At 41.0% G+C, this 26,862-nt stretch overlaps 1 protein-coding gene across 3 annotated transcripts in view; it reads right to left on the minus strand.

Annotated features, from left to right (window-relative positions):
- The window catches only part of KLF12 (Kruppel like factor 12), a 264,971-nt gene that overhangs the window by 164,312 nt on the left and 73,797 nt on the right, over positions 1 to 26,862 (minus strand). For all 3 annotated transcript variants that reach the window (XM_042866866.1, XM_042866868.1, XM_042866867.1), the window contains exon 2: positions 25,231 to 25,294. In XM_042866866.1, coding sequence (XP_042722800.1) covers positions 25,231 to 25,251 — 21 coding nt within the window. In that variant the 5' untranslated portion in view covers positions 25,252 to 25,294. The remainder of the gene's footprint in view (positions 1 to 25,230; positions 25,295 to 26,862) is intronic.

Here is a 26,862-nt window from a genome sequence, read left to right on the forward strand (position 1 = left end):
CCCCCTCTGGAAAGCAGTACTTGAGAATGGAAACTCACTTTCTGTTACCACAGAGACCTCAATAAATGTACTGCAATGGAAAAAAAACTTTTTTTTCACTCGTTTCACCGGCAGCAGATCTGCTCAGTGCTGTGTGGTGCCATTATCCATAAGGAGTTCCTATGTTAACTGCCCTGTTCCTTATCATGAGTCCTTCAGAAGAATTTTTAAGAAAAACCGTATGCCCTAATGCTTCCTAAAAGCTTCTGAAATATGCTTACTTTTCAGCAGTAAGTTCTGTACCCATTGATTATTATTCAGTGTTTGAGGTGCAGGTTGGGAAAAGCAAGGGGAGGAGTATGACGCCATGGAACAGCTCTTGGAAATCACTCCAGGCTCTACATCCCTCTTCCCAGCAAGGGCTGCTGCACTGTGTTTACTCATCACAAGCGAATCTCATGCCTTTGGGCATTACAGTGCCTCAGTGACTTGGATGTGCTTTGGGGTGGAGCAGCAGCAGGAGCCAGGCTGGCATTCTGGGCTCTCCCAGCACCTGTTCTGCAAGCAGGGAAGTCCCCCTACATTCCTGATTTATAAGCAGCACAGTTGAGTTTTACAGAAAGATCAGGAATATACCATAATAAAGCATCCCTTATGTTGTTTAGCTTGTTGACAAAGAAGGATGAGCAGATATTGCTTTGTGTCCCCGAGGAGGTCTTACCCAAATGAAAAAAGGGACGTGGCTGCTTGCTGCAGAAGGCACAAGCAGGAGGAGGGGGGAAGACAAAGCACAATCGAGGAAAGGCATGTTTAATGAACTGTTAGAATCTGATTAGAGGCTAATGTCCCTTTTAGTGCTTTGTACCAATTTATAGCTGATATACTTGAACCATTTTTTCCCACTGGCTGTGATAAACTCATTAGCTCTAAAAATGCAAGCTAACCAGACCCTTTGAAGTTTAGAACTGATAAATCATGAAAACCTGACTGGTTCATGTACCATTTAACACATTCACATTTAACCAATTTTTCCCAGCACCTGTTTCCCTTTTGTTGTCTGAAATCGTATTTCTTAAAAGCAATGCTCTGCCTTTTGAGCGTAGGTCTGAAGAATGAATACAGTGAACAGTGCTGGCTTTTGGGTCATTCATAATTCAAGAGCAGCAACAATCTCAGGAGTAGATTCTTTACAAACTATTTGATCCTTCTGCATTTGTAGCTGAAAAGACACTGTGTGACATATCCGGGCAGACCTGAGCAGATCTAATCCGTGCTTTACACACACAGATGAAATATTTAGCCCAGCATTCACTCAGAGAGCTGATCTCTCCAAACTCCACAATCCTGCTGCAACAAGGCTTTGCTCTACAGTATGCCTAAAGCCATTCTGCAAATACAGTATAATTGCTGAGGCTTGTGTATGGTGGGCAGCCATCTAAGGAGAACAGACTCAAGTGAGACGGGTGGTGAGGTGAATTCAGCTTCCCTTGGAACCCCTTGGTCAGCTGGGCCAGACGGAGCATTCACACCTGAGCGAGGCCAGGCTGCTCCAGTGCCCCATGATAATTTATTACACTCAGGAGACCCACCAACCAGGATTGCCGATATGATGTATTAAGTCAAAATGTTTTTCACACCACACTTCCCTCCTGGTTCACTAAACCCTACTGTGGCAGCTAAATTGCAGCCCTGTCACATGTGAAGGTGATACGAACTCTTGTGTCAGCCTCTGATGCACACCATCCCACCTCCCAGCCCTGCCCACTTGCTGGACCCCACTCACCCACCCAGGCACAACACAGCAGATGCATAGTCTAAACTAGGCATATCACCAAGCCTAGCTCTGCATGGAACTTTATGGACTTTATGGAAACATCTGCTATCTTGGATCAATAAAATAACTGACCCTAAAAGAAAAAACCTCTGTTTCTCACTGCTATCAATTTCAGCCTTTCACTGATCAGGTTTGGACATTTACTGTCTTGAAAAATGAACATAAAACACCAAGTATGTGCAATTACAGTTATTACAGCACAGTGACTACCACTACAGTAACTGTCACAGGAATCAAATACATTATAAGGTTTACATGCTCCTTTTCTGAGAAGACATCTAATAAGAAACCACTATTTTTGAGAAATGCAGCATCAGTCAGTGGAAGAACATTTCCAAACACAGCTTTAGATTTACAGTAAACAAGTTTCAGTCTTAATGAGAGCATGCTCAAAGAGCTAAGAGCAGAAGACGGCCCCTAAAAGTCTTCCTATCTCAAAGCTATGGCGGATAATTTGTCTTGCTTCTTCATCTTTGAGTCATTCTCACACAAGTTTTCTGCACACACAGGAATTTCAGAATTCATCATGTTTCTCAAACTTTGAGCCATTTTTGCAGGACTCCCAAATTCATTGTTTGCTTTTTTTTTTTTAATGACAGACAACTTAGATGTATTACAGAACTACAAAACAGCCCACATCCCTTCTATACTCTGGCAATAAGATGACTGCTGTTTTTTTCTGAAAATGAATACCTGAATTCACACTATTCTCATTACTTACATTGCTATACTGAAAATACAGTATCCATCAATGAAAGCAATAAAGCAATAGACAACTCAGGACAAAATATCTGAAGTGATCCATGCAAGGTAAAGCTTTTGAAAATATAACTGAACATTTTAATGATATAACAATATGATTTTGAAAGTTTGAAATGCTTCTTTTTCTCTGGTTCAAGGGAAACAAGAAGAATGAAAGATCATAATCTCTTCCCAAACACCACTACCACCTCTAAGGAGAGAAGGAGAAACCTTCTTGAATTCTCAGAGGAAGAAAGCATGAAACTGCCTTTTAACTTAATCTCCTATGCTTGCTTAAGACCTTCATTTCCAAAAAAGTAATTTATACACCAACACAATGACATGTTAGTTGTAGAAATGATGTTTTTTTTAGGGTAAAGCACACAAGTTAACATTGCCACAGTACGTATCCTAGCAGTTCATTCCAATAAGCGAAGGAAGCAACCATCCAATAGAAAATAAAAGGAAATTTATGTGGCTAGAAGGTAATCACTCAACTGGGAATTCTGCCAGGGACTCGGGGTTAACAGTCCATGTCTTGCCATAGGATCTTCATCATATGTAATTATGTATATTGCCGTGTGAAATGCTTAGAATGAAAGCAGAAACTCTGGTAGTTCTGCATTTCACTCTGAACTTGAATTTCATGTCAAACGCACCAGAAAAGAAAAGGTTCATTTGCATTTATTGATGCTTCAAGGAAAAGGGAAAAAAAAAAAATAAATGGTTGAACATTAAATTTTCATACTATTTTCAAGTGAAACCGGGTGTGGTTTATCTCATTCCATTCCAATTCAAAGTTAATTTCCTTAAGTGAGAACAGAACTTAGAGTTTGCAGAAGCCTATGTGAACAACATGGACATAAGTGCTCTATTTTACATCTTATTTAAGTGACAATTTTAAATAGAACAGCAAAGGACTTCTGTGAATACCCCAGGACATCAGCTCAGCATGAGACTGTAAAGAATAATTAACTACGGCTAACCCTGCTAGCCTTATAAAGAGCTGGGGGTGAACCCAAATGTAGTTCATAAAATCCCAAACATTACATCATGCCAGAGGAGGCTGTAAGGCGACAGAAGAGGTACATATCACACACACATATCTACACGGCATCCAGTGATTACATACTGTCATGGTTTTATGATTTCTGGTTATCGGTATTCCACATCATAACATCATGCAGTGCACTGGGAGTTAAACTGTCAATGCTCCAGTTCTGGGCACCTGTCCGTAAGAGAAGAAGAACTACATTCCCCAGGGGGCTTTGCAGTCACAGAGGAGATACAACTCCTGGCAAGGTCACCTGATGTTCTCTTCTTCGTCAGGCTCTCCTCCCTGCTGCTCAACCTGACTGCGCATCTCACCTCAGTGTTATGGTGAGGCCTTTCCACCTTTCAGACATACTCTCTCTCATTATATTTGATTTATTAGCTTTAATTCTAAGTATATTGTATTATAGTGTGTTATCTCGCATTCCGATACCATATTTAGTAAATTAGTTTTGTTTCTCCTCAGATCGTTGCCACTGTGTTCAATTATTTTGGGGTCCCCTGTTCCCTTTTTCCAGAGGCGCGTGTTTTGTGAAATCCCTCCATCCCTCTAGTCACAGAACTGGGCCGAACCAGCCCGTAAACCGTTGACAGAGTGTAATCATTAATAATCTCTAAGATAAGGTTCTCAAAGTAAGAAGATGACTGCAATATCAAATACCACACTAGTTTCTTGGCTGGTGTTACACCATACAGAAAAATGACAACCTTAATCCAGCATCCTGAAATGGTAAACAGCACAACAGGGAAGACAACTAACAAATAAGGTGCTAAACGATAAGGTTTAATGAAAAAAAAAGCCAACTCTGGAAGACCTCAGAAAATAAAAATAATATTGTGACCAGCAACTATCACACTTAGAACAATTTTAACACACTCTGGTCAGATTTGCTGTTATCTCAATCCTTTGAGCCCCACTGGGTGCCAAAAGGACTCTTGTGGTTTAACCTGGCAGCAGCTCAGCACCGTGCAGCTGTTCACTCACTCCTTCCCAGGCGGGATGAGGGAAAGGACTGGATAGAAAATAGATTAAAAAAACCATTTACTATGACAGAAAAGGAAAACAGGAACAAAAAAAGCAATGATGACTGTATGTATTTATATGCAGCACAGTTACGCACCACCCACTGACTGACACACAGCAACAATACAGCTGTTCACCAGCAGCATGACGTCTCACCACCCACCAGTGGACTCCCAGCCAACTACTGAGCACTGGCCTGCCCCAGTCAACTACACACAGCCTTATGGCCTTCTGCACGATGTCACGTAGTACGGGATAACCTTGGCCAATCCAGGCCACCTGTCCTGGCTCCAACCCGTGCCATCATGGCGGGAGCTGCTCCCTGCTGAGCGGCTGGCCTGGCTCTGGCTGTGCATCCATCACTCAGCAACAGCCCAAACACCACTTTGCTGTTCAGGCTGTCCAGCTGAAACCAGCACAATAATTCTGACACTACGTTACAAGTAACATTAATTATATCAGAGCCATACCTTTCACTATATACCAGGAATAACCACTTCGATTTCCTCCCAGCACAATATTCACAGAACAACTGGATAAGATTTTTTGAACACCAAATGAATATTGCAGATTTTTTTTTTTTTTACACTTAGAAGCCTTGCACAAACACACACACACACATACAAAGAGACAAAAATGAGCCATCTATTCAGAACTGGAATGTATTTTAAAAAGGACATGTTTCAAAGAAACATGCAATGCATTTACCTTTATACAGGAACTATTAAAAGCTAAAAAGATCTTTTTGTAATACCTCATGATACAGAGCAATAAGAAATTTTGATATTTCTTTCAAGCACAGACAATTAGTAAAGGGTACTAAGAACTAGAAATGAACAGCTTTTCACCAAAAAGATAGTAATTGAGCTAGACTGCCACTCTTCCTTGACCACAGTTACAAGTGAAGTGGTTTTGAAAAACTACTACTCAATCTCTGAAGTAGTTTTGTGCTCTTATATCAATTGCCCTCGAGTCTCAAGAATAGTTTGAAGAATATGACGCTTAAAATTAAAAACAAACAGGAAAAATAAAATAGGTCAAGATAATGTGGAAGATTTTTCACAGTCCTGCAAAAACAATATTGATCCAATTTACAAAATAAACATTACTTAAAGGTTACCCTTACTATTAGTTGGGCCGTTGCTTCATTATTCAACTTGAGAAAAAAGATTGCATAAAACATAAACATAGAATCATAGAATGGCCTGGGTTGAAAAGGACCACAAAGATCATTTAGTTTCAGCCCCCCTGCTATATGCAGGGTCACCAAGCACCAGACCAGGCTGCCCAGAGCCACATCCAACTTGGCCTTGAATGGGCCAGGGATGGGGCATCCACAACCTCCTTGGGCAACTTGTTCCTGCATGTCACTGCAGTTTGTATGAGCTCACATTTCTATTTAAGAAGTCTCCTTATCTTCTGCCCTTACTGAAAACTAAAATCAAAGTTTGTAAAATCAAAAATAATTCTCAAGTCACAACAGGCTTTTAATTAACTTCTCCTGGTGCCAGAAGGAGTATATGACATCAACTGTGTCAGGGGAATAGTTTGACCACCTGACACAAATTTTCCCATACCTTTTAATTTCACAAATTGTGGCTTTCTAGTAATTGACGGCCAAATAAGTATTAAATAGAATCACCCAGGAGTCTACCTGGAAATGCACAATGACTGGAATTCTACTCTGAATTCCACCTGCTGCTCTGGTAGCAGAATGAGCTGCTTGAACTGTAGGGAGCCATTGGCATACTTTTCCACCCACCTACCAATGTGCAGTCTGCTGCTATGAAGACAGATACAACGGGCACTGCACACTGGAGAATAAAGAGAGCATTTAGCATGTAACAGCAGCCATGGTTTAGTCCAGCATTTCTGTCTGAGATCCTGGATGAGAGGTCAAATGGTTGAATGTTGTTCCCCATTGCAGCCTGTGGGATGTGCCTGGCTGTGCCTGCAACCCAAAAGGACCACAGATCCTCATCTCTGCCACAACAAAGATCCAGAGGGGAGGTAAAACAGCCACAGAAGTGGGTTTGGAGGCCTGGACATCAGTACTTCCTCCTTACATCACACTGCCCTTTGCCAATCCAGTTTTCCAGGGAAACAAATGACCTACAAGCAATACTGTATGCCCTGCTGGAGCACAACTGGCTGGTGGATCATGCCCTTCAGTCTGGGGAGAAAACTGTTGCTCCTGCATATATCACATTCCCTCCCCTAGGACAGAGAATAATTACAAATTGATTGTCAGTGACGAAAGCTGACATGTTATTAATCACAGACAATACAAACTACATCCTTTTAACAAGAGTAATATAAGGTAATGTAGTCCTCAAGTACACCTAGTTCCCTTCTAGCAGCTGGGCCCTAAAAATGTTTTGACTTGATATTACTCTATGCCAAAGGAAGTGTTTCTAATTTATCTGAGAGCTACAACATATAAGCAGAAATAAAAGTATACCAAGAAGTCAGCCTTCACACTTTGGGTTAAAAATGTAACCACTAAACTCTAGAAAACTGAATTAAGCAGGTCTTACTTGAATTTCAGATTTTCCTTTATTTATAGGCAGTTTTTAGAAACATTTTTTTTCACAGCATGGCTTAGGTTGGAGGGGACATTAAAGATTATCTATTTTTCAACCCCCGTGCCATGGACAGGGCTGCCACCCACCAGATCTGCATGCTCAGGTACCCGTCCAGCCAGGCCCTGAATGCTTCCAGAGATGGTGCATCCACAGCTTCTCTGGGCAGTCTGTGCCAGTGCCTCACCACCCTTTTCCTATCATTCTTTATCCACCAAATAGCCCACTCTTAAAATCCATTTATCTCCAATTTAGAGATAAGGATGTGGTGTGAGATCATGTCAAAGGCCTTGCAGAAGTCCAGGTAGATGACATCGGTTGCCCTTCCTTTGCCCTCTGATGCTGTCACTCCATCACAGAAAGCCACCAGACTGGTCAGGCATGATCTGTCCTTGGTGAAGCCATGCTGGCTGTCTCAGATCACCTCCACATTTCTCATGTGCCTTAATATCTCTTCCAGGAGGATCTGCTCCATGGTCTTCCCAGGCACAGAGATGAGGCTCACCACCCTGTAGCTCCCCAGATCTTCCTTTCTCCCTTTCCTGAATATAGGAGTGATGTTTCCTTTTTCCCAATCACCAGGGACTTCACCTGACTATCACTATTTTTCAAATACGATGGAGAGCGGCTCAGCAACCACCTCAGCCAGCTCCTTCAGAACCCTGGGGTGCATGCCATCCAGCGCCATAGACTTGTATACATTCAGCCTCAATTTAGATTCAGCCCTTTTTTTTATTAAAGCAAAAACAGTATATGACAGCCTTTGCTCCCAGAAGTCAGATGCTATTTTCCAGCTCAGCTTGTTGCACTGCCCAGTAGAGAGACAGAAGATAAAGCATATTTACTATAGGCTTACAAAGAGAAGACGCCTGAATGCAGCTGTACTCCTTAAGACCAAAAACTGTAGGACATACCTGCAAGCAGCATAGCTGGCTCTCACGGGACCTCAGAAACCATCTGCCACAGTTCAAGTACAGAGCTGTAGAGATGATAGGCAGCAAGTGATGAAACCAAAAATACTGTCAGTGGCCTCATCCCACCTGTTAGGAAGAGCTGTAACCACAGCCCTTGCCCCAGCAGCTCCACCAGAGCAGCAGCAACAAGAGAGCACCGACTTTTTCTGCTGCTGCTATTTGCAAATCTGTGTATAAATACCACTTGATTCATGTACATACCAAAATAACACAAAAGTAATAAAATTAAGCTGAATGATTGTATGCTCAGGAGAAAAAGTCAGAGTGCTTGCCAGAAGCAAAACATTATTTTATCAACTTTCTCTTTTGCAGAGTGCACGTGTATGGAAGCATACTAAGAGCTGTAGATGCTTCTTGCTGTGGAGCAAACAATCTGCTTATTCTGATGCTTCAAAAGGAAAGATATACACTGTGATGTAACTCCCAAACTGCAAATGTTGAACATTCTGTCACAACCTCATCTCTATCCTACTTAACATCAGTTTGAGGCCTTCACACTCCCCACAGGCTTCAGCATGAACTCCTGAGAACATGTTAATATTGAAGCTGGCAAGCAGCACTCATTAGTGTGTTGTTTTTTTTTAAAAGGCAAACGCTGACTTCTTAGCAAATGAATTATAAAGGAGCTCAATTTAAGAATGAGAATTTTTAAGTATCTACCAAATACGAGGAAAAAAAATGCCTGAAATAATGCATCACCTGCAAACTGCTCACATCAATTCCTACACAGTCAATATTAAGGGTATTCAATTGCTCACAATGTATCTTCTTACCCAAGGCAGGGTGACCAAAATGCTTATGCATAATAGAAAACAGTCACATTTAACTCCACAAGTAATAAATTATGGTGGAATTAGGGTCCACTTCAAAGGCAATTCTAATTAAGTGTTAAGAATTTCTAATTAACGAGTTTCAAATGTCAACAGCATGAATTTCTCAGATTCTAAGTGAAATTGCAATTCCTCAAACACATTTGATGGCAAGTGTACTGCATATGAACAGTTATGCCAATAATTAAAATATCTGCCTAACATTAAGATTAAAGAACATTTTAAGTAACTTCCGATATAGCCATGAAAATGACAGAAAAAATGTAATAAAATCAGAAAAAGAGATACTCAGCTAGCATATAAAGCTCCACAATAACAGATGTTTGCACTTTGATTATAGCACCCTTAAAATTCAGAGATACCAAATTTGTTGAAGTACATAAAGTAAATAAACGTGCGTCTCTAGGGGAAAAACAGACACATAACTTCTAACACATCAGTTAGCACGAAACTTTCTGATACCCAGTAAAAATTCAAGGAGATGCAAATGCTACAGCTAATGTTTTCTTTGACAGGACTGAAGGGTGAGCCTGCTGCCGCAGGAGGTCTCCAGTCCAACCTCTGGCCTTAAGCAGGGGCAGCTGGGAGCTCTGACCAGGTCGCTCAGGGTTATGCCCAGTCAGGCCTCAAAACCTGCAAGGATGGACATGGAACAAACCCTCTGGACAAGCTGCACCACTGACAGAAAATAATGTTTCCTCACAGTCTGAACCCTCCTCCTTCTACCGTTCCCTTTCCCCTGCAGTCCATGCCTTCCAGCTGGGATGCAACCAACTGACCGCAGCCCTCTGAGCTGATACATCCAGCTCAGCTTTGCACATCTGACTGTGTCCCATCCCTGCTGCACTTACTGTAACTTGCATACAAGGGTATTGCTGCAGACAGCTGGAAGCCTTGCAGAAGTTGAGATGAACAGTTCTCACTCCCCTTGCCCACTGTTCCAGTCACTTTATATCACAGAAACCAAGACAGCAGCTCAGGCATGCATCACCCTCGGGTGATTCCATGCTGACTATTTCCAGTCATCTCTTCATTCACGGTGCCCAGAAGCATGGTCCCAGAGGACTGGCTCCATGATTTTCTCTGTGGACTGAAGGAAGGTCAACTGTCCTATAGCTCTTATTGTTTCTGACACTCCCTTCAAGCCTGAACTCACGCTGAGCTTTGGCTTTCCTGGTCCTGCCCCTGCACGCCTGCATGATATTAGTGTTCATTCTTTGCAGCCTATCCATGCTTCTGCCTCCTGTGACACTGTATCTGATCCTGTGAACTGTAATTCAGCCATTAGAAGTCCACTTGTCTTATCACCTGCAAAGGGATTAAAAAACAATTCAACTTTTCTTATACAAACTTGTTTTTCCAAGACACATTAAGCACAAAAATAAGTATGCAAATTCTGGCTACAAATATATTTGTGCCCTAGATTTTTTGCAGCTCTAAAATATGGGTTTCCAGTTCCCATACTCAAGACAGAATTTCCATTTTTCTGGTAGTACCTGGTCCAAGTCACTATCAAGAAAAGGACCTCAAACCAGGTGGGCCACTGTCTGACATATATCAATGTTGTTTTGCAGCACTTCACTCCCCATGATTCACTGCAGAGGCAAATGAGGCCATCACCAAAGCTTGGCATGGACTTCAAATGATACCTCCAGAGTCCACTTCCTTTGTTTTCTTCAATCACAGAATCACAGAATGGCTTGGGCTGGAAGGGACCTCAAGGATCATCAAGCTCCAACCTCCTGCCACAGGCAGGACCACCAACCTCTACATTTAATACTAGACCAGGCTGCCCAGTGCATGAACCAGAATGTTGACTAACTGTTATTTTCACAAAGTACACAGTGCTATACAATAACATATACATCTCTACTATAGCTATTCAACACCAGCTTGCAACAGAGGTGCTCTATGTAAATGTGTTTGACGGAATTGTGTGTGACTATTAAATGTGCCCCTGCTGTGTCTTTAAATCCTCATTAGTGTTCTTTAAGTCAGTGCACCTGATTATACATCGCACAGCAGGAAGATCTAACAAAGTATTGCTATTTGAATTATCTTTTTATAACCTAGCATCTCATTCCCATTAAAAATGTATAGTGACCTTACCCATGTCAAGGCTTTCAAGAAATAAATAATTCACTGAGATAATTGGTTGTTTGCCATCATACGTAGTCTTTATTGAGTGTCAAGCCCTGAGTCATACTAATATATTTAACGCTTCTTATTAGAACATAATGCGAAATTGTGCCCATGTAAATCACATATTTATTACCAACATGTAGCTCAGTTACACTGTGTAAAACAGTGGAAATGATTTCCTACTTACAACAGCTATGTCTTGCGTAGAGTAAAACGTTTCTATTTACTTTGTGCCACCAGAACTGGATGGGTTAAGCTGCTCATATTTTAAAGCAACAATTTTTACACAGGCATAGAGTGTTATATGCACTGAAATGTGTACTGCATCCTTCTGAAGAGACCTGGACCACCAACATTAATATTGTGACAAGACTGCCAACATCATCATTCTGGATGCTGAAACTCAATAAACATATTAAATTATTTTAACCACTAAAATCACAACAGTAGTGGTTTTCGCCAGCAGTGTTATCAGACTGAATGATGCAGGACACAAATCTAAACAGTAAGTCCATCAATCAACACAGATTAACAACAGTGCTTTCCACGTTGAAAGTTCATGCCAAGCCACTGGGTTATACATATGAGTAACATAGATCATTAAGGGAAATATGGCTTTTCTTAAAATCACTCCTCATAAGGCTTAAATAATTAAAAATGAATTAAAGAAGGATAGAAGAATGTATGTCAGGTACCTAACTTGTGTTTTGTGATGGAAAGAACCAAAGTTGTGTTACTGCTGGGGACACTCTGGCACAAAGCAATCACAGGGTCTCCCTCAATCTTTTCATATAATCACAGAACAGCCTGGGTTGAAAAGGACCACAGTGATCATCTAGTTTCAACCCCCTGCTATGTGCAAGGTCACCAACCACCAGGCCAGGCTGCCCAGAGCCACATCCAGCCTGGCCCTGAATGCCTCCAGGGATGGGGCATCCACAACCTCCTTGGCCAACTTCTTCTACTGCACCACAATGTGTGAAAAAATTCCTCCTAATATTGGACTTAAATCTCCTTTGTCTCAGTTTAGTACCATTCCCCCTTGTCCTATCACTACCAACCCTCATAAACAGTCATTAAACTGTTGAACTCCCTGTGTGCATGTGTGCACATTATGTATGTGGTGGTATACTTCACATCATCTGAAGACGCTGATAAATTCTGCATTTCAAGAATTATAGAAAAAAAGCACAGTAATTATAGCTCCTGTTTGGTGCCAGGAACAATAATAAATTGTCCACTATTAAGAGCAAATTGCGCATGTCTGACTATCATCATTTATCCTCGAGTTTAAAATAGTCTCTGCACTATAATTCAGACTTTTTTTTATTTTGTTTTGTTTTAAATAATGACTACACTTTGTGAGCAGCCATTTGTCTGAGAAAAGGTAGGGAGAGAAATTTGTTTCCAACCTGAAAGCCTATTCACTGATTCAGTAGATTATACTTGTTATTCTAAAACAGTTAATTAGGTATTAACCTGACTACACCAAAACTAGCTAAATAAAAAAATCACTTTGCTGATTCGAGAGGTAGTTCTGAGCAACTACTAATTAATTCAGAAGATCAATGTTAACACTGCTGTGGCTATATACAATTATCAAGGCAGGTAACATCCTATCCACACAAAGCAAACCTTTTAGAATAGGTTAGCAAATAATCCCTTACACTTTGGGCATCAGCAGCAGCCATGCACTCTAAGACAAAGGTTTATACCTGAACTGCAAAACTGGTACTGTAATTCTGCAACTTGGATAGTAGTTAAGTATTATATGTGCCAATCATCTTGAAGAGCCTACAGAGAGGTCAATAACTATTATCTATAAAGGTCTAAATCTCGGCTGGCTATACGAACCATCCCACAGTGTTCTAAGCTGTCCAAATCGACTTGGACTGGAGAATGCCAAGCTTCTCATCTCACTGGTGAGAATTATGGGTCCATCACATTATGAGGCGCAAGAACAGGTTGTCCCTGAGTGCCATAAGGCGAGCCATAGGAGAAGACGACTGCTGTGGGTGAGCCGGGAACTACTGTTGAGATTCAGGGAAAAAAAGAGAGTCTACGTCCTCTGGAAGAAGGGACAGACTGCTTGGGGAGATTACAAGGAGGTTGCTAAGGTATGCAGGGGGAAAGTTCGGAAGGCAAAAGCCCAACTTGAACTCAGGTTGGCCACTGCAGTAAAAGATAATAAAAAATCCTTTCATAAATGTATCAACAGCAGAAGAAGAACCAAAGATAATTTTCATCCTATACTTGATGCAGCAGGGAATGTGGCCACTGAGGATAAGGAGAAGGCTGAGGTCCTCAACGCCTTCTTTACATCTGCCTTTAATAACCAGATCAGTTATCCTCTGGGCTTTTTATGCCCTGATCTGGAAGTCTGGGACGCTGCTCAGAACATGCCCCCAGCAATTCCGGTGGAGACAGTCAGAGAGCTCCTCCTGCATCTGGACTGTCACAAGTCCACGGGACCGGATGGGCTGCACCCTTGGGTGCTGAGGAAGCTGGCGGGGGTGATTGCAGAGCCGCTCTCACCATCTATCAATGCTCTGGTTATCTGGAGAGGTCCCTGAGGATTGGAGGCTTGCCAATGTGACTCCCATCTACAAGAAGGGCTGTAAGGAGGATCCAGGGAACTACAGGCCTGTCAGCCTGACCTCGGTACCAGGGAAAGTTATGGAGCAAATCATCTTGGGTGAGATCATGCAGCACATGTGTGGTGTCCAGGGGATCAGGCCCAGCCAGCATGGGTTCATGAAAGGCAGGTTGTGCTTGAGCAACCTCATCTCCTTCTATGACTGGGTGACCAGCCTGGTAGATGAGGGAAAGGCTGTTAATGTAGTCTACCTAGACTTCAGCAAAGCCTTTGACACGGTCTCTCACAGGCTTCTTCTGTGGAGACTGGCTGCCTGTGGCCTGGACGGGTACACACTTTTTTTGGTAAGAAACTGCCTAGAGGGCTGTGCCCATCAGGTAGTGGTTAATGGAGTTCAGTCCAGCTGGTGACCTGTTACGAGTGGTACCCCCCAGAGGTCGGTACTGGGGTCCATCTTGTTTAATGTCTTTATTGATGACCTAGATGAGGGGATTGAGTGTACCCTCAGTAAGTTTGCAGATGACACCAAGCTGGGAGGTGGTGCTGATCTGCCTGAGGGTAGGGAGGCCCTTCAGAGGGATCTGGATAAGCTGGATCGCTGGGCTGAGGTGAATGGGATGAGGTACAACAAGGCCAAGTGTCGGGTCCTGCACTTTGGCCACAACAACCTCATGCAGCGCTACAGGCTTGGGGATGAGTGGTTGGATGACTGTGAAGGGGAAAGGGACCTGGGGGTGTTGGTTGATGCTCGGCTGAACATGAGCCGACAGTGTGCCCAGGTGGCCAGGAGGGCCAACGGCATCCTGGCCTGCATTAGAAATAGTGTGGCCAGCAGGAGCAGGAAGGTGATCATCCCCCTGTACTCAACATTGGTGAGGCTGCACTTTGAGTACTATGTTCAGTTTTGGGCCCCTCACTCCAGGAAAGATGTTGAGGTTCTGGAGAGAAGGGCAATGAAACTGGTGAGGGGTCTGGAGCACAAGTCTTATGAGAAGCGGCTGAGGGAGCTGGGATTGTTCAGTCTGGAGAAGAGGAGGCTCAGAGGAAACCTCTGCACTCTACAACTTCCTGAAGGGAGGCTGTGATGAGGAGGGGTTTGGCCTCTTCTGCCAAGCAACAAGCAGGACATGGGGTAATGGCCGCAAGTTGTATCAGAGGAGATTTAGGTTAGACATAAGGAAGAACTATTTCTCTGAGAGAGTGGTCAGGCACTGGAATGGCTGCCCAGGGAGGTGGTGGAGTCGCCGTCCCTGGCAGTGTTCAAGAGGCGTCTCGATGATGTGCTGCGAGATATGGTTTAGTGCTTGTGGTGGCAATGGTGATGAGGACAATTGGACTAGATGATCTTATAGGTCGTTTCCAACCTTGTGATTCTATGATTCTATGACATAATTCATTGTTTTGGAAACTTGCTACGCCCAACACTAAATCTCTTCCTTCTGGCAAATGGTGGTAAGTAGCCTTGATACATATACTTGCTACAGATCAAAGAGTGATGGCACATACATATTCTGAGTAAAACAGAAGGCAAACCCTTGCCTGAAGTCAAATATGTAGTTGAGAAGCACACAATGGCAGCTGAGTGCTATTATTACCATCTACATTTAACTGATCTACCATTTCAGAATTTCCTTCATTCATATTCCACACTGAAAAATATCTTCAACTGAGGTATGGGGAAAAAAATAATAAAATAAAATAAAATAAAATAAAAAAAAAAAAAAACAGGAAGGACATAGAGCTCTTGGAGCAGGTCCAGAGGAGGGCCACTAAGATGATCAGAGGGCTGGAGTACTTCTCCTATGAGGAAAGGCTGAGAGAACTGGGCTGATTCAGGTTGGAGAAGAGAAGGCTCCAAGGACACCTCACTGTGGTCTTCCAGTACTTGAAAGCAGCATTAAACAGGAGGGGGAACGGCTGTTTACAAGGGTGGATAGTGATAGGACAAGGGGGAATGGTTTTAAACTGAGACAGGGGAGGTTTAGGTTAGATATTAGGAGGAAGTTTTTCACACAGAGGGTGGTGACACACTGGAACAGGTTGCCCAAGGAGGTTGTGGATGCCCCATCCCTGGAGGCATTCAAGGCCAGGCTGGATGTGGCTCTGGGCAGCCTGGTCTGGTGGTTGGTGACCCTGCACGTAGCAGGGGGGTTGAAACTAGATGATCTTTGTGGTCCTTTTCAATCCAGGCCATTCAATAATTCTATGATTCTATGATTAATATTAAAAACATCTTCCCAACATAAACCACTTCAAAATTATGAAGGTTCTAAATTTTTGAGATTACTGTTATTGCCACTACAGGAGTAAATAGTAGGTGAGCTTGATTTATAAATGCTTTCCATATACTTAAATACATAGCTGTTGAGATAATTACACAACCTCTTCCAGGCCTCTTTTATCGAGCCATGACTTACCAACAGATAGCATATTTTAACTGCGTAAAAGCCGTATTTTCACGGAGAGATGTACATTCACTTGTCATTCCTAAAGAACTTCACATGAACTGAGTAAGACAGTATGTTAAAAGGATCCAGATTATTCTAAAGAAAAGTTTGGCTCCTTGTACACCAATAGCCAGGATTACAAAATCTCTGACTCTTTCTGCATATAAAAAACATTATCCTTGCTCTCTGCAGAGATTATTAAGGCAATTCACTTGTTTTACATTCAGTGATAGAATAAACTCCACTGCCATGCAGCCTGGAGCTCCTGTACCTCATCCATTATGTAAAATCTCCACAGAGTAGTTCAGCAAACATCATCTCAGTATCACTGCACTTAATAAGACTACCTACACATCTAAGTTAATTTTCATTTTCTGAAGACCGACAGAAGCTCTTTATTTCTTAATTTGCAAGACGCAGTCTTATCATCATCTGTCCTCAAAGAATAACCACCAAAGCCCAAGCCCACATAGTTTTAAACACAACTCAGACTTAAATCCAAACACATGTGTATTGGGAGGGGGGCATCATCTCCCTAAAAGACAGGAAAAAAAAAAGAAAAAAAAAAAAGCAGAAGCAGAAGCAGAAGCACTGGGATTGCTTTGAATCTCACTATTTCTAGGACAACATCTTTTTTGTTGTTTTTCTTCCTCTGGATTTTTTCGTGAGTTTTTTGTCTGTTTTTTGATAATACTGAAGTTTTTTGTCTGCTTTTTAACAATACTGAAATGTTCTTATATGACTTAGGAATTCAGGCAGAGAGCCAGCGCATCTTTACATATGTTCAAAAGCTAAGGGTTTTCTTTTCAGTTGAGCTATGCCTACACATCCTTTACTCTGACTGTAGAAATCACAGCTGTAGAGGACTGCTATCAAACTGAACTGAAGCAATAACAAAAAATCTAGGTAAACAGCAAAGTTCAAAAGAAGGTAACAACCTCAAAAGCAGAAAACTTGCCCTTTCATGACTCATCACTACACCCATGAACAAGAAAGGCTTAATGAATCACCAAGACTACATCTGACATGCCATGTGGGAAGCATACACGCAGGTCAACACTTAGGTTAATACCAGGAGCTTATTTTCTCCTTCAGACACATGTCCTTGGGTACATGAAATACCGTATTCCTTACAATCATTATTCAGGTCTGTGAGCAGTGGATATCAGTATTAAAATAACTGCCTTCTCCTTACGTGCTAGCCACTGAATTCTAACGCATTACTCTATGCCTTCCTGTGAGAACTGACAAATTGCATTGTTTGACATTATTCTCCCCAGGACATGTCAAAAATATACACTTATTTCTAGCATTCAGCATTTATTGTCAGGTAGGTAGGAAAGGGAAAGCAGTAAAGTACATGCAGTATTTCCATTTCTGTTTCAATGTTTCTTAATCAGTATGACTGTGCAGACCAAGAGCCATATTTTTTCCGTTCTTGTTGAGAACTAAAGATTAATTCCAAATTGCAGTTAGCTGTGCTGCTTCATGGTTCTGAAAAAAAACAAATCCCTCAAAAAGTATTCTTACTTTCCAGGTAAGCACTTAAACTCTGATAACTACTGACTGGAAATGGGCAATTAAGAAAAGGAAGAATTAAGTTTCTGTAAATCTCTGGTTTCAACTTGTTTTATTTGATGGACAATGCCCAACTGAACGGTATTCAGCTTCTTGGAAACAAAAAACCTGAGAGTATGAATTTAAACATTTTTCTCCCCACTTTGGTAATTTGTGTCGTACTTTGGAAAATACATCAAAATGGTCTTGTCAAACTGCTTGGAAATTAAACGCCTTGTGCTTCTCTCTCTGGAGTACTATAAATTTAGTCATTATTAGAATTAGTATAATTGTTCTTTAAGTGCTCTAGGAATAAAAGGTGAAATGAGCTAAGTGGCTGCTCTTTCGTTCCCATGAGGACGTGTTACAGCAGAGCAGTCAGAATGCAAGAGCAGGGATGCTCAGTGATGCTCTGAAAACCCATGGACTGAAGAAAGTGTCTTGCAAAGCAGAGCCCCGTATGCTCCTGATGTCTGGGCCAGAATATTTTTCAGGCAGCAGATGTCTTTTCTTACAGGGAAAAAAAGGAATCCAGTGGGAAGAACTGCCCTTTGGAGATGCCTGCTCCTGCTTGTCAGCTTGTTGATGACAGGAACCTTCAGCAAAATCACTGAGTTAAAAGTGAAAGGATCCAAGCATTTGCAATCCAGCTCCCTGTGGACTCTGTCCCGTCACTTAGGACTAGTCTTCATCAGGAGCAACAAGGGTAAAAGAACCAAAGTAGCTAGTTTGAAAACAGCATGAAATACAGACAGAAATACAGAGTGTCTCCCCAGCTGGTAGGCCTCTGTGGCACTCACCCAGCAGCACCACCAGCCTGTCTCCATCAGCAAGCATCACCATGCAACAGGAAAGAACTCCTCAGTGAGACAAATTTTCCTGAAGACACCCATAGCCCATATCTTTTGGGGGATTTACTTTGCTTTAGACTGTGAGAAATCAGAGCATGTGAGATGAGCTTTCAGAGCACATCTCTCAGTTTAGCAAGCCAGCATGAGCAGCCCACAGCCAAGCTAGCAGTCACCAAATCACAGAGACAAGATTCATGGATGCACTTCCTGATCTAAGCTACAACAGTAATACACTCAGTTCACTTTCCAGCTCCCGTTCAAACTAGCTTTCACCAACACACAAACTAGCCTATGGTTTGGGTGATGGATCATTACAGGCATATTTGGTAACCATGGGGACAAACCTGTACCAGTATGGTCCTACCAAACACTCCAAATCTGTCCCCCCTGTAGCCACAGAGCCCACCACTTGCAGCAGACACCCTCTGCTTTCACACAGCAGCCAGAACTGAGGAAACGTGCAAGTCAAGATTTCTGAACTTGATTTTCATGCTGCTTCCATCATAATACAGTTTTTAAGATGTGTTTCAGAGACCACATGAGGTTACAGCATCTGTTTCAGCTTCTCCCAAGAGGCAGGCACTGTGTAGTACGTTTCCTCTCCCTCTCCCAGTATCATTAACACAGCCAACTATTTCAAAGTCCCAGAAACCGCTATTAAAGTTGTCTGCATTATAAAGCAATCTGTCATTTTATATTCAGTAGTTAGTTTTTTCTAACTGTTCTCAGCTCTGGTTAGACTTTTCAAAGTGAAGGGTTTCCTTGGCTTTTACTTCTAAATGAATTTCAAAAGAAAACACTGAAAAAGCAAAGTAATGGTTACAGAAAGACATTCATTACAGGAAGAACTTAAGCTCAAAAGGTCAAGTAATCATAAAGCAAGTTTTACAATCAACAGTAATTAGTCATGTGATAGATGTCAACACATTTGCTAACTAAAATAGTAAGGAGACATCTACTAACTTTCAAAAGTAGTTTAACAGGCATCCTACTATACTGAGTTATGTCAAATGAATCAGATCCTTAAACACAGCTTTCCCATATATCCACAATTTACTAGCTGGCTCATTATTGTCGGATAGCATTTTGTGGAGCAATGATCTAGGCGACAACAGCAAGATTTACCTTTACAGTATGCTGTGATTTAGTAATCTCAGCAACACACACTGTGAAAATAACTTGCTTATTAGAAATATTCCATAGTTTGGTTACACTGTGTCACTTCTAGACTAATCGCTCTCCTACAAGCTACACTGCACTACAACATGGAGCTGCTGCTTCTCCCCCGTGCCATCTTACACAGATATTGCTGCCTTGCTTTTTTAAAGCAATTCTCCACTTCTCCAGTTTACAAAACATATTTAATAAATAGGATTGTAATTCAAGAACCATTGCAAAGTCGATGCACCTGAATCATCCCACGGCTGTTCCAAGCGTAACAGAAACCTGTGCAGCCACCAGGATGCAAGCCCCACAACACCGCCACTGAGCAGCTGCTAAGCCAAAGACATTTCTCTGATTCTTAGCAAAGCCTCCTGGACAGCTCTGCACTGACAACTTGAAAACATAACCTTATTCATTATATATAAGAACCTCTTTATTTATTGATTTTACACTGAAGTTTGAGGCTTTTGTAGTAGACGAGGCTTTGACATGGAAGCCCTTCTGAAGTTTGAGGGTACAGAAAAACCACAGCTACCTTTAACCACTACTTTGTATTCTTCTGAAGTAACACTTCTGCAAATACATTTTTGTTTTGTGATGTGAGTTTTAAAGCAATGGTTATGATCTTTCATAGACCTCTGTCCCCAGTCCACATTGGCAAGAATAAAATAAAAGCACAAAAGCCCCAAAATTAAAATCCAACTTGGTTTAAACAAGCTCAGGTCATGAGTCAAACACCAAGCATGATTTGTCCCTAAGTCTGATGAACTGGTTTTATGTGTATATATGTGGGTGTGTTTTGGATACTTGCCCCAAGCCAGCTGCTGAAGAGCATTGTCAACACAGCAGAACAGTGGGGAAATGAATAGAACAGAGCCAAGACCCAATGTGCTGCACATGATCATTTTAAGGGACAGAACAAGACAGAGCATCTCTGCTGCACCTCCCTTTTATGAATATAAGGTTTTGGAAAAAGTAAAATTTTCCTCCCATGTTACCATTTCAGAGTCCTTTATATCTTTAAATGATTAAAAGTAAAAGCAGCTCTATTCTGTGTATATGAGTGGACCCCAGACAACAAACACTCTGCTATCTGTTTTAGCTGTTAAGCATCCATTAAATAGTAACCACCAACGGATTGCTAAGGGACAGATCTCAACAAATGCTACCCAGCAGATGAAACCCAAAGAACTTTCCAGGCTTTGTGCCCTGCTCAACCAGGCCAATGGTCATTTTTAAGTGGTTGCTTGTTATATTTTTTTTATCCAAGGTATTTATAATAATAATGAAACAAAACATCAAACTGCAGCCTCTTCGCCGTAATCTACATTGAAAAGAACACGACAGAAAGGAAGGATTGATGGCTAGTGCAAGATAACTCTCTTGAGATTAATGCATTTTATCCTGTTGATACTTCTATCTGCAATCATACTCCAATAATCCATTGAACACCGTTAGATGTGAAAGACCACTTAAGAGCAGTCGTTTCCTTTCTAGGAAAAGTGCTTGCAAACGATACAGAGGAGAAAGCAGATGACAAAAACCAAACACACTGCCACGCTGCTACCAGTATTGTGACAGCAGGATACATTATGCAAATAACAACGTAAAAACTCCTCAAATATACATTAATAACAAAAACAATCACCTTTATCATTATCAAACTCTAAAATCACAGTAAAATATAGACTGAAGTCCAACAAGACCAAACTCCATTCAGAAGGGCAGCTTCAAGGATACATCAGACATCTCAGGGACTTGCCCACTCTACTCTGTGGAGTTGTTTCTCCCCATGTGCAGGACTTCACATCTTCTGCTGACCCTGTTGAGTCTCCTGCCAGCCCATTCACCCAACCTGAATATCAGCCCTGCTCTCACCACATCAGCAACATGTCCTCATTCTCACACATCCTGCTCTGCATGGGAGCTGAGGAAGGTGACGCTGAACTGATATTGCTGGACAAAAGTTTTCTCTTTCTTATTTAGAGATGACACACTGGTTACATTCTCACTTCTCAGGTTTGTCACACGGACCTCTTCAAGAAAATAAGCAGCCAGCTCCTAGCAGCAATCAATTCAGTACAATTCTGTGTGTTCCACATTTTTTGAGCATGACCTTAAATAATTTAGAATATTGTTAAGTTTGATCAAAGGAGCCGTCCAGAAGTAGGCTGTCCATAAAACCACAGCCTGACTGGGAGACTGCACCCAAGACCACTCACTGAAAAGGCAGGTCTGTTAATCTAAGCAACTTCTTCTCCCCTCTTCTGTCCTTAAGTTAAGCTTTCTGACCACCTTTCAAGCCTACCCACTTCTTTTGCCCTGCGGTCTTAATACTGCTGCCTAAGACTTTCGGAGCTTTAGCTCCTCCCTGCCAGTTATCAAATTCCTCATCAGCTTCTACACCTCTCTTCTTTATAAATTCACATTCAATCAATGTAGACTGAAAAATGTAAATCTTAAATGCCATATTCAACAAAAAACTGAATTTCTGGATTCAGACACTGTTAAAGACAACACAGAACCATTCCAATATGCACGCAAGCCATCAAGTTTGTCATGCATGTTTCTTACTTTGCTGTGAAGGATTCATCTGACATTATTTTATGAAAAATAAAACATTAAGTCCCTAATTCATCCAAAATTACATATATGGCTAGATATCAGTTATTTACATAAAAGTAAATTTACACACATCGTGATATGGTTTGAAGGAGACCATCAAAGAGTTTAAAAATACCGACACAGCATACAGATGATGTAATCCAAGATCTTTACACTACCAACAATGTATCAACATACTCATTCCATGTTAGTAGAAAAATCTTGGTTTTCAAAACTTATTTAGCTAAGCAGCATTTTCACAGCTGTACAATAAACTGAAAACCAGGATACTGGTTAAAATCCTCCAGTCTTCTCCCCACTGGAGTCAGAATTTTATCAACTGATCTTAAAAGCATCCACCTCTGTTGCTTAATTTTTCTGTAATCAGTCTTCACAGACAAGGATTTTTGTCTCAGACCTTGAGTTATTCCACAAAAAAAAAACAACATTTGTTTTTCGTTGTTCGGCTACATGATTTAATCATGGTATTTTCTTAATCATAAAGATTAACAGCTGGATTCAGAGCCCTACGTTTGCAAAGACTGCCAAACTGATAACACACAATGAAATAATGCAGCATTCTCTCCCTTATCTGCACATATTCTGCACAGCTACCCCATGATTACTGAGGGATATCAGAGGAACATGAGAGTAGAAGTATGCTATGAAAAGAAAGAGGTCATCCCATTTCTCCTCTTCTTCCTGCCATCCCTCCACACTGAGTCAAATAAACAAAAGAAAAAGGATCAGAGATACAGAGCTAGAAGTGCTGCATTTCTCACACCACTACAGTCTTTTCCAAGAGATTTGGAACATGGCCATATGAACTCAAGGAACATTCTGACTTTCTCCTGGTTACAACAGCCAATCTTGTGGATCTGACAGATCTTTCATTTTTTCTGCCCTAGTGTCACATCCCAGGCCAAATACATAGTATGGTCCTCTAGTCTGAATATGTTTCTCCTCCAACACAAATGTTATTACACCATGGTTGTGTTGTCTTATCCTGTTTTCTGGACAGTATGTGGAACCCATTCCAACTCCAATATCCAGAAATAACTTAGAGATAGTAAGAGGGTACTGACAACCTCTCATTAACTTTCTGCCAGTGAAGCATCATCATTATCCCTGCCTTTTAGCCTGTATGTGCAGAATTTTGTCACTCTCATTCTGTAAGATGCAAGCAAAGTCTCAATGGTATCAGTCTTTCTACTATTTACTACTATTTATACACCAAGAACTCTGAGCAGGGAAGTGTTTGCTCCTCCACGATGTCATCCTATCCCAAGCTATCATACATATCTGTACAGAGAGCAGCCATGGATGGATGTGTCAGCAATTAAATCAGAGAAATTCCTTAAGACTCTGTATGCTGGCTTTTACAGACAGCAACTGCTGGTTCGTATCTGGGAATACAGGCCCTGATCCTTGAAATGAATTATGCCACAGAACAAATAATACTACTTGTCAACTTTATTAAGGTTTAAATTTGGCCCCGGAGGTTTTCAGGAACCTGTGGTATAAAATGCAGATGTACTATAGATGTTTCTAAACTAAACACTATTTCAATGGCTGTTATATCAGGAGGTCGGGATCAAGGACACAGACGCTTCACTCAAGACTTGTGCTCCTTGTGAAACTTCAGGTAGTTAGGAACAATGCATCTTTTACTTGTTGCAAACACTAAAAAGACTTATCTGGGAATTGAAGTCTTCCATAACTAAGTCAGCTGTCAGTAAACTGTAAAACATCTGAGCCACTCAAGTACTGATATGACCAAATTATCTTTGTGATACATGACAATATTAGCCCTACTTAAATACTTTGGTCAAATAGAGCTATACATTTCTGGTAGTCAACTGCACTTTTGGAGAACCTTGATTTCTGTTTCTTTGATTGTTCCTGCCCCTGTCCAAGGTTCAGGGGATGAAGAAAAACTGTCTGGAAAAGAACTTTTCTACTATGACACATCCCTTCTCAACAAATAGTTTCCACAATCCCTTTCTTAACAGAGCTGTTGCACTGCATTTCACTGCCTTGTGCATTGCATCTGCCACTGCAATTCATTTCACCTGGTGCAAACTCAGGTACGGTCAGCTTTGTCTAAACATCCTTAGCTGGCACTGGTTAACACAGCATCCCAGTCAAAGTTCATAGTTCACCAACAGGTCAGACTGACAAATATCAAGTCCTACTGAATTCTGTCATCTTATGAAACATAACAATAAATTCAGTAATACACAGAGATCCACTAATAGTTTTTCCTCTCCATCTACCATAGAAAAAACAGGTGGTATGACATATCTCGGCATGGTAAGAAAGCAAAGCACCAAGGTATTTACTAAAACATCATATCCTATTTGACTTACATGGCATTTGTCAGTGTGGTACCTGACTGCCACACAACAATATATTAAGCTTCACAGTCATCATACGTAATGGAAGATAACACCTAACCCATTCACCCTACATCCCTGTGCACAAGAATAACACACCCTGTTGTGTGTCTTACCATTCAAACACCTGATCTCTATGGCATGACACCACTCATTTCCTTAAGGGCACTACTACCTTTTCATTTGAATGTTCAGGTCTGTAGCTTTTGTTTCTTTTTTTTTTTTTGCTTTCTTCTGTTGTGTTTTTATTTTTGTGTTGTTTTTGTTTTTTTAAACTCAGAAACTGTTGCATTAAGCTACAGTTACATCAAGCTAAAGTTGTCCCCTGCAGGAAAGACAATATAGCACATGAAACTCTGACCGGTTGCTTCATCCATTCTGTTTTGTAATATACTGTAATTTTTTATAATGGCAGTAATATGTATAATGCATATGGCTGTAAAAATATCAACCAACTTTTATGGCTTTCCTCTTCATATGAATATTCAGTCATCCATTCGTCCCTAGATCCACTTCAATCCTGAAAAGAAAAAAAAGGAATAACTTAGTTGGCATATGATTGATTTATTTTCTTATTGGCTTATTAATTACATTCTCAAATATTACTACATATATACATATATATAGGTAAAAAGGTAACCACAGACTTCTGTTTTGCAGTGAAATAGCTTAGAAGAACAGTAAGATTTTTAAAATAAAACTGGATTATTATGATACAACTATATCAACTATATTGGAGAAAGCTTTATATATTTCCTGTTAACAAATTATTTTATTCAGTGTTCTCAGAGTTGTTTGTTTCTAAGCTGCTTGCAGTTATTCTTCAAATTATGTTTGCATCACGTTTGTAGAAGCAAACTTTGCAATGCAACTTAGCTTCACGAAAACACACGAATGCTGGCAGTCTTCTTAGGTTACTGTGGCTATGGCAATAGAAAAAAGCATAGATACGCATTTCAAAACTAAAACTAAAACACAGTTATGTAGCTAATCACAACCGTGACCATGTTTGCATTACCAAATCATGCACAATTGCCCTTCACAAAAAAACATACTTCTTTAGCAATAATTTTGCTTATTCATTTTCTGCCTTTGCTTATTCATTTTCTTCAAGTTTGCATGATTTACAATTTACTAAAAGCAACGAATTGCCCATCTTCCATTTCCTTCCACACACCACATCACTGCAATCTCTCTCCTTAATGCACTCCAAGCTCATGGAAGTACTACTGTATGGACTCATTGATAAGCACAAGCAGTTCCAGCATTGCAACCACCCCACAGCCCAAAACACAATCCAGAACACCCAAAATACAGAACACATAGTTTGACGATAGAACAGGAATCAGCCTCCTAGCACTGAGATGGCCAGCAAGGGTGGCAAAGAGCAGTGATGGTGATGAGCAATGAGCACTGGCCACAGATTCCACACATATAGGCCAAATAACTTAACCGTGACTTTTTTAGGCTGTTTATGGGTGGAAAGAATCACAGAATCATTAAAATTGGAAAAGATAACTAAGATCACCCAGTCCAACTGTCCACTTAACATCAATATTGCCCACTAAACTATGCTCCTTAGTATCACAAAGGTACTGAGAGGTAAATCTCTATCTGAAAACACCTGCTCAATGAGCAGCCTCATTTTTAGAAGCGTTGTACACCTTTGACTTGAAATGAAATGACATGGAAATGTGCATGAGAAACAGGGCCGTCTGTCCTTGCAGATCTCATGCACTGATTCTGTCCCGTGTCACACCACTGAGCAATAGATTGCTCCTCCTATGTCAAGAAAAAAAGTAAAAAGTAAACAGAAATTTTAGAAGTCCAGTTTGGAAACAACTCTTTTTCACCCGGTTGGCGTCCCCAGTGCTTATTAGAGAGGGCTAGAGTAAGGAACATGGGAAGACTTTTAGGACAATCGTGCTAGACATTCATAGACAAATGGAGGCTACTCTGCTTTGTAGAGAATGTTTTTATATGTCTTTTTTATATTTTTGTCTGTTTCTAGACAAGATCAAGTTCATACAAGTATCATTTCACTATCTGTTTTATGTACTGTTAGTTTTTAAGTAAATTTCTTATAAG

This window comes from Lagopus leucura, unplaced genomic scaffold (genome assembly GCF_019238085.1).
Source record: "Lagopus leucura isolate 7727_CA_CO unplaced genomic scaffold, USGS_WTPT01 Super-Scaffold_100001, whole genome shotgun sequence".
Lineage (NCBI taxonomy): Eukaryota > Metazoa > Chordata > Aves > Galliformes > Phasianidae > Lagopus > Lagopus leucura.